Source organism: Belonocnema kinseyi, chromosome 2 (genome assembly GCF_010883055.1).
Source record: "Belonocnema kinseyi isolate 2016_QV_RU_SX_M_011 chromosome 2, B_treatae_v1, whole genome shotgun sequence".
NCBI classification, from domain to species: Eukaryota; Metazoa; Arthropoda; class Insecta; order Hymenoptera; family Cynipidae; genus Belonocnema; species Belonocnema kinseyi.
The window spans coordinates 37320986-37329869 of record NC_046658.1 but is presented as its reverse complement, the minus strand read 5'-3'; the positions used below and the strand labels follow the sequence as shown (position 1 = coordinate 37329869).

The following is an 8884-nucleotide window of genomic DNA, read 5'->3' as shown; positions in this document are numbered from 1 at the left end:
TCAAACTAATATTTTTGAACATACTAATAATTATAATTAAAGCAATCCATTCATTGGTATTTCGAGCTTCCATATAGCCGGCAGATTGGTCACCAGACGGTCGGGCGGGCAATATTGCCAGCAATGGCGCTTATACCGAGCTACTCATGTGCTTGAACAATGGGTCCTGTCAGTCAGACTGCGTGCCGGCGCATACCGTGGCGGAGCGAAGAAACCGAAATGAAGAAACCGAATGGGGTCTACACGGGTCCTTTGTAGAGGCTCCTTTCGGTTCCTTCGGTCCGCCAGGGTATCCGAATTTCCGCCTTGCGGGATATCCAACGGGATATCTATGGGATATGCTTAGGACAACCTGGACACACTTTCGAATTGTTTCGTTAAAAGTGATAGATTTGAATATTAGGGGTCGTTCAATATTATTCATAGGTTCAGAACATAATCTGGGGCTTCAGGAACGTGACTCCGGGGCTTCTGTTTTCAGTTTAAAAATTTTGTAGTTGTTTCACATCGAAACACTTTGAAATTGTTTCGTTAACTTGGATAAGTCTGAATGACGTAAAATTTACGACAAGCGCTCGCTCATGGTACATTACAGAGCGCGCCCGCTGAAAGATTGAGGGTACTTTCTAGACTCTAGGCTCTAGAGGCTCCTTTCCGCTCATTCAGTCCGCCAGGGTAAGGTTGCATCGAGACGACTCTTTGTTATCTGGGTTGTTCAAATCTACTAAAAACAACGTTTTAAACTGACGGATCTGTTAAAAAAGGCATATTGTTGAAAATGATCTAACTTTTTAAACTTTTGTCTAATTAAGAAACCTTACGAGAATAGTTTCGAAATACATATATTTTATATCTAGTAGAAATTTGGAATGATATTTCTTAACCTATACAAAAAAAATTTTTTCCTTTTTTTTTAAAAAAGTTTTCGAAGTGTTGAAAAGCATATAACTTTTTAAATAATTTTTTAAATGAAATTTCCTAATCTATCAGGAAAATATTTTTTCTATTTTTCTGAAAATTTTCAATATTTTCAAAAGTATATAACTTTTCTAATTTTCATTCAAATTGAATTTTTTGGATAATTTGCTATTCTTCTACCCATCTATAAGAATTTTTGTCAAAAATTTCTAAAATAAACAATAATTTTTTTTCAAATTTTGAAAATGCTCTAAATTTTTTAATTTTGGTTGGAAACATCTGCTTACTGAACTTTACCTTTATTTTGGGAACCTTAAGATGTGTATCAAAGGCTGACTCGATTGTACAAATCCTTCAAAAGTTATCGTGGCTACAACATCAGGCAACCATACATACAGACAGACGTACAGCCATACAAACAGACAGACACCGGTAAAATGTTATGATTTTCGGATTCTGTGCATGCCAAAACTTAAAGATCCGTTAAAAACCAGAGATCGAAAATTTGGACTATTACATTACACTCTCATGAATGAGAATGTAAAAATAAATTCCGTATGCTTCGCACGTTTCCTGTCAAAATGTATTATCTATTATTTATTATTCATTATTTATTATTTAATATTCATTATTCTATATTCATTATTCATTATGCGTTATTCATTATGCATTATTTATTATAATAAATTGCAGTACATAACTAGATACCGAGTGGGCACAAAACTAAGGAAATCCCAAGAACGTCCTTGGGACGTTCCATGTCAGGCCAATCAACGTCTCTAAGACGTCCAATGTCCTAAATATGACCTAAAGACGTCTTAAAGACATGGACGGTCTCGGGATATCTTTTGTACTGACATTAGACATTTTAAGAGCATCTCTAGGTTGACCAAAAGACAAATTATAAAAGATGCCTTAAAGATGTCCCAAATACGTCTCTAGGGCATCCCTAATTTTTTCCCCACAGGGTAACCAACAAAATCATAATTTTTCAGAAGAGCGAAATAATATTTAGTAAAATCGAAATCACCATTTAAGGGCATGTGATACTTCGTCGTGTGGTCAATCAGGTACCGTTCCCCCGGCTTTATTCCACAAAAATGAAAATGTTTAAAAACTGAATTCGGAGATGCTATAAAATGTCATAACGGACGTCCCCGAACTCTTTTTTGAAGGATAATAACAAAAAAAATGTATTGTGCTAAATAAAAATTTTATTCATGTGCATTATTTTGAGGTTACGTCGTTTTTTATCTCTGCCTTTCCGATAATTTGGAAATTATTTATGAAATAAACATTTTGATTGCCTGCAAACAAGGTTAGTTCCGGGAGATTAGTTACTATGTTTATTTGTAAGTCCAAAGTTTTCGGCCAAAAACATTGTGTAGTTTGGAAGTAAAGCTCGGGAGAATTGTAACACACATAACCTCGAAACATACACACACGTTGTTAGCAATATCAAATTTAAAAAAAAACGCACACAAAAGTGTGCGGGGACGTCCGTTAGCAAGTTCGCTATCCTTTCCAAATTTTTTAAGACAAAATATTTATTATTTTAGAAAAAAAGCCGGAGAAACCTAAAACTGGTGTAATCGACAATTTTCCAAGTATCACATGCCCTTAAAGAGAAACACTAGTTTACTCATACGAGCTGAAATGTTCCTAAATTAAGGCCAACAAAGTATGATTAGAAAATATTATACGGTTCCGAGAAATAGAATGCGGAAGTTGACAATCTCAAAGTGACATAAACCTAAAATTGGAACAAGCTTGGTTGCGAATCACGATATAAAGTGAAATTTTCAGTTGACGCAAAGAATAAAATCTTACTGCCAATATATTTAGTAGCTAAATTGAAAGAAAAATAAAAAAAATGATTCTGTTCCCGGAAAATAAAGATTTAGAATGACGGTATCGCACTGTGATAGACAATTTTTCGTTGACAGTGTTATAAAAATAAAGGTATATTCTTCTTTATAAATAAACGATAACAATTTTAGGAAACATAGTTACTGATCGCAAGGCGAAAAGTTAAGGGAACATAACATAATAGTGGCTTTTTGTAGAAAATTAAGATTTTAGGTTAGAATTTGGTTGGTACTGTGGTGCTGAAAAAGGTGGCAAATAGTTTTATTTAAGGACTTATTCTTTGAAAAAAGTAGTATCTTATTATTTTAATGCATTTGAAAAATTTTCGAAGAGGAAGCTGGTCAGAAGAAGGTTTAGAAAAATATAAGAAAGAGGTTAGGCAATTTAAACAAAAAGAAGATGAGAGACAAGTACAGAAAATCAGTAATCTGGTTTTGAATTACTAAACTTTTTATTACTATATTACAAATGATATTTTGAATAAACCCTTTAAACATAAAATGTATTTCATTTTTAAAGAATTTTGTATGCAAAAGCCGATTTTCAGAAACATGTTGGTTATCTAGTTCCGTACTGCGACCCATCATTTATTATCTATTATTAATTTAATTATTACTACTTTGAAATTTTTTTCCATTGATAATATATTTATGTTAATAAAATTATATTTTAAAATATTGAATTAGATGGAAAATGGTCAATTTCGAAAAACAGTCTCTAACATGAAAGGTCGTGATTTGCAGATTGTAAGTCGACGAACGCCTGTGTCTCTCTTGGTCTCTCTTGTCTCTTGATAAAATGCCGTACTACATAAAAACGTAAAAGCGATAACGGAGTGCCGCGTGCTTTGCAGTCAGGCCACTTATCATGGACGGCTCCGCGCCAGTCTCTTTTTCCAAATATTTACCAGAGACAGGGATTTTGAAAATTTATATTAAATTTCTCACAGAATACATCTATTTCCTCAGTGACTAAACTCGCTGATCGGGGAATAATACTTCTATACATACACACCAAATAGGTATGTATTGCAAAAGTGATCTTCAACCTGGAAATGTAAAAGTGAAACGCAGAAAAAAGTTTAAGATAAATAAGTCTTAATATTGACTTTGTGACTCCAATTAATACAAAACTTTAGCGATCGAAAAGTGCAGAAAGCGTAGTGGAGAATTTTTTAACAGCTCTTATTTGTCTCTAGTTGTGAAGAACAATAAAAAAGAAAGGGAGTGTTATTGTATTAAAAAAGTTTTCGGCCAAGTAAAGTTCAATTAGAATTTTAAACATGCATATAATGATAAGAATGATTGTATATTAGTAGCTTATATTAAAATTTGTATTCTGGGGAAATTTTTGTGTTCTTGGATTAAGAATAATAATGTAAATTAATCTAATTATTAAATGCGAGACAAAATAATGTATGCATGCGAGTAGGAAAATAGTGTTGATTTTGAAATTAGACAGATAAGATAAATACCAATATTGGTTACGTATTCTGTGACTGTTTTTCTAACAAACTGTTCTCAGTGTATTTCTATTGCAATAAAGGAACTCAGATTTTAACCTACAGTAATGTAGGTTAACTCATATGAAAAATCTATACTTACATTTTGAGGTTGTTGATGGCTTTTTTCTTCAGCATGTGATTTAAAAAACTAGTGTTGGCTTAATTCAAATTAGTTAAAAATATAATCAGAATTCCGTTAAATTAGTAGTATAACTGTAGTATTCCTCGAAAAGGTCAATAGTGAAAAAGAATGTGAAAAAAATTAAGAAGTAAATATCTACAAAAAAGTAAATATTGATAAATGAATTTAGTCAACTAAAAATGGAGGTTGTGTAGTGAAACTTACTCGGTCTTATCTTTGATTTTTTCTCATCGTGTCAAGTCTTCTATGTATTAATCGCGGTTTATTAATATTGAAAAAACACATAATACATACTTAGTCATCGGAATTAATTTCTACCCGAATTAAATACGTTTTATACATTATTGTTAAATCATCAAAATATTGTTGTCCAAATAAAAATTATAAGTAACTAAAATTAAAAACTAAAAAATGATGAGTTCCTAAATTGCAAAAGTGTATCAACATTAGATTTTTTCAGAGAAGAAAATGGAAAATTATACTTCGAGTGACTCTGACTCAGATTCTGGAAACAAAACATTGGATCTCTCGTACTTGATGCTGGATACAGAAGTGATAAATGAACACTTAATTTGCACAAATTCTCCTGAAAATATAGAGACAATGCTTCTTCATCAAAATCGATTGAGCATAATTCCCTTCACTATAGTCAGATTCGTGAATCTGACAACTTTAGACGTGTCAAATTGCGGTCTGAACCAGTTACCAGATTTTCTAGGCGATCTCCCCATTACTTGCCTTGTCGCCAAAAATAATAATTTGACAAATGATTACTTGCTTAAGAGCTTTGAAAATCTGCCAGGCTTAAGGGAATTAAATCTGAGCGGAAACAGACTCACAGAATTTCCTGAACAGGTTCTGGATCTCATGGAATTAAAATATTTGTATTTGGGCGGAAACTCCATTTCAGAAATCACTAAGGATGTTTGGAAGTTGCAACGGTAAAAATGGTTTTAAGAACTAGTTAAACTTTCTTTCTAAGTCAGCAACTTGATTTTAAATTAAAAAAAAAATATATATATATATATATAGAATGTTTTCATGCCAATTAGCCCTTATTGACCCAATTTGTCCGTTTTTGTCCGTCAACTTTAAGCACGGACAACTTTGTTATTTATGCCTGAAAAGACCAGAAAATTTATAGACGGGTATTTTCAGGTGTGCTCCTTCAGAATATGACATTAAAATTTCGAAAAAACTACCCCTTCTCACCCTATTTTTCAATTTAAAAAGAACTTGATTTTTTAAGGTAAATTTTTTTAAAATCACATTTGCGATGCGAAAGAGGTCTTGGCAATAGCTGAAACTACAAAAACTCCGGCTCAAGATGTCTAAATAACAAAATCATCCAGACAGAAAATTTATTTTTCATCATTAAGGGTTTGTACGACCACCCCTAAAATAAAATATTTACGAAAAACCGCTATATTATAGATTTTTCTAAAAATAAAATAATAAAATTTTAAAATAAAAAAAGGACATAAAATAACAAAAAAAGGATTCTTTATGAACGTCTACCATGACGCGGTAAGTACTGGAAATATTTTTATTGAAGAAATGGCTAAAGACGTTCCATACGCAAGCACATACAAAAATTTCGAACCTGTATATTAAAAAATCACTGAAATAAAATTCTACGTGAATCAAATTCTACAGATTTTTAAAATTTCAACCTAACTCAACTCTTATTTATTTTGATAACTAAATTTATTTGCAATTTTTTAAATTGAAAATAGTATTTTTGAAAAACTGTCGATTTTCACACCTTTGGGCTATTTTACGGGGTGGTAACGAAATTTAAACTTAGATAACAAAATAAAATATGTTATCTAATATCTGTGATATATTTTCACCCATTTTAACCTGTTTTCAAAAGCGGAAACAATTTTTTTCAGAAAAATCCGTAAAACAGCGATTTTTCGTAAATATGTCATTTTAGGGGTGGCCGTAAAACCCCTTAATGATGAAAAATGAATTTTCTGTGAGTATAACTTTATCATTTGCACATTTTGAGCCGTAGGCTTTATGGTTTCAGCTATCGCCAAGACTTATTTCACATCGAAAATGCGATTTAAACAAAAATTACCTTAAAAAATCACTTTTTTTTTTAAAATTGAAATATAGGGTGTTAAGGGATGGTTTTTCGAAATTTTCCGGTCAGATTATTTAAGAGCACACTTGAAAATACACATCCATAGATTTGCAGATATTTTCAAACATAAATAACAAAGTTATCCGTGCTTAACGTTGACGGGCAAAAACGGACAAATTGGGTCAATAAGGGTTAGTAGCTATACGCAGCTAAATGCCGAAATGAAAGCATGGAACTTTCGTGTGAAAGCGTACTTCGGCATATATACATATACATTCTAAGAGTTTTTGTGGTAGAAAATAAAAGAATTTCTCTTTTTATACCTCCGAAATGTGATTTTCATACAATAAAAGTTCAAGAAAAAAGGGGTTTTAAATTAAATTAATTAAATTGAATAAAAAAGTTGTATTATTTGTTTTTTTTTAGATTGCAAGTACTATCTATGGGAGGCAATAGGCTAGCAGAAGTCCCATCTACTTTGGGCAGGTGTACATCACTGCAAGCTCTAGTTCTTTGTGATAATATTCTCGAAAGTCTTCCCAGTTCTATAGCCAATCTGAAGAATTTAAAATCATTATTTCTTCACAAAAACAGATTGAGGACACTTCCAACGGAAATTATCACCCTCAAATGTCTCACAGAGGTAAGTGTTTATTGCTAAAAACAATTTAAAAGAAAAATATGTATACTATAATTAATTGTTGAATTCGGTGTAGGGAGAAACTTCAAATTTAAAAAAAATTAAAATTCAGTTGTTTTTCAACAATACAATTTTTTATCTATACATGGAATTTGTCATTTTTATTCCAATAAGTTTTCTGAGAAACAAGTTTGCTTCTTTAAAAACTTAAAAAACAAAACAGAATTGTTAAGTAAATTAGAGCATTAAAAAATTAAAAAATAAGTTTTTAGGACATAGTCCCCTAGAATAAATATCAAGTTTTTCAACAAATTAAAGCATATGTCATAACTTACTTAATTGTTCTATTAAATAAAAAGTTCTTAAAAATTCAATAGGGTAAAAAGAAAAGATTCTTTGCTGTTTCAGATTAAGGAAATAACCTTTTACAGTATGTTTATTATTATAAATGTTATAGAATTTCAAAATAGGGAAATATTTAATCTTAGTTTTGATCTTTCATCGCAAAATATATACGAAAAAAGTTATTTTCAGCTGTCTCTAAGAGATAATCCACTAGTCGTGAGATTTGTGTCTGATATGACACACGATCCTCCTTCATTACTAGAACTTGCAGCTAGAGTTGTCAAATCTAATGACATTGCTTATGATGGAGAAAATATACCAAGAAATTTGATAGAATATTTAAATAGTGGCCATCGATGCGTTAACGTTAATTGTCAAGGTAACTATAAACTGTTTTATATTGCACTATCGAAATGTTACGTATGCGGAATTTTCATATAGATTTCAATTTTGGGTTTTTAAATACGAGTGAATTGAAATTCCAAATTATGGAATATATGTTATCAGTTTACATAGATAAATATACTTGGATGCACTTTATAATTTGGGAAAGCTGTTTAACTCGGAATGCTTTTGTTTTTTTCAGAGTAAATTGTGTCTAAATTTTTCTTTCACTGAAAGTACTGTTATAAAGTTTAAGACTAATTTGGGCGAGTTTAACGAGTGAAAATGTTCCAGGAAAAATTTAGAAAAATTGCAAAACTTTTCTTTGTATATTCCAAGAGTTTCGAACACTTTTTCAGCAAAATTGTTTTTTGTTGAAAATTTGTCAAAGTTTTATGATTTTTTTTATATGACTTTCAAAGCATTTGTTTTATTTCTAGATACAACCTAAGACGTTTCTTGTCTGTTACACGTGGCTTTGATTCTTTTATACCTAAGCACACAATAAACCTCTTCGAAGTTGTTATTTTTTTTATAGTGGTATATTATTTCACCGATTATGTTTAATAATGTCAACTTCGCGAGAAATTTTTGCTTTCAAAGCAAATTATTTTTCCTTTGCTCTACTTTTTTGGGAGGCTTCAAAGTTCTTATTTCAGGTCCCATCCGCAGTTTTTTCTGTATTCTCAGAGGACTTATGAAAATTTAGTCAATGTTAAGAATCTGGAAACGTCACATATTATTAAAATTTGATCCAAACTACTTATTTGCATGATTTTAATCTAGTATGATAACACATCATGCTCAATTCGTTATAATTATAGAGGCATCGGAGTTCTTGCCCAACCGAGGCGAAAGACAACCAGATCAGCATGATTTTTTAAATCAGTATCTATAATCTTTAGTACATATGTGCTGTAAGTCCTTTAAAAGGTAAAAAATGGTTAAGGAACGTCAAATAAATTTCGAGGGACATACAAATTGAAATCT

The 8884-nt window shown here is 31.1% G+C and overlaps 1 protein-coding gene across 2 annotated transcripts in view; it reads left to right on the top strand.

Moving 5' to 3' along the window:
* Positions 1-3578: 3578 nt before the first annotated feature.
* LOC117166850 (leucine-rich repeat-containing protein 58) overlaps positions 3579-8884 on the top strand; it is a 14909-nt gene continuing 9603 nt past the window's right edge. The window contains exons 1-4 of one of the 2 annotated variants that reach the window (XM_033351209.1): positions 3579-3808; positions 4884-5374; positions 6952-7168; positions 7700-7889. In XM_033351209.1, coding sequence (XP_033207100.1) covers positions 4902-5374; positions 6952-7168; positions 7700-7889 — 880 coding nt within the window. In that variant the 5' untranslated portion in view covers positions 3579-3808; positions 4884-4901. The remainder of the gene's footprint in view (positions 3809-4883; positions 5375-6951; positions 7169-7699; positions 7890-8884) is intronic. The other variant, XM_033351208.1, reaches the window with a different exon arrangement.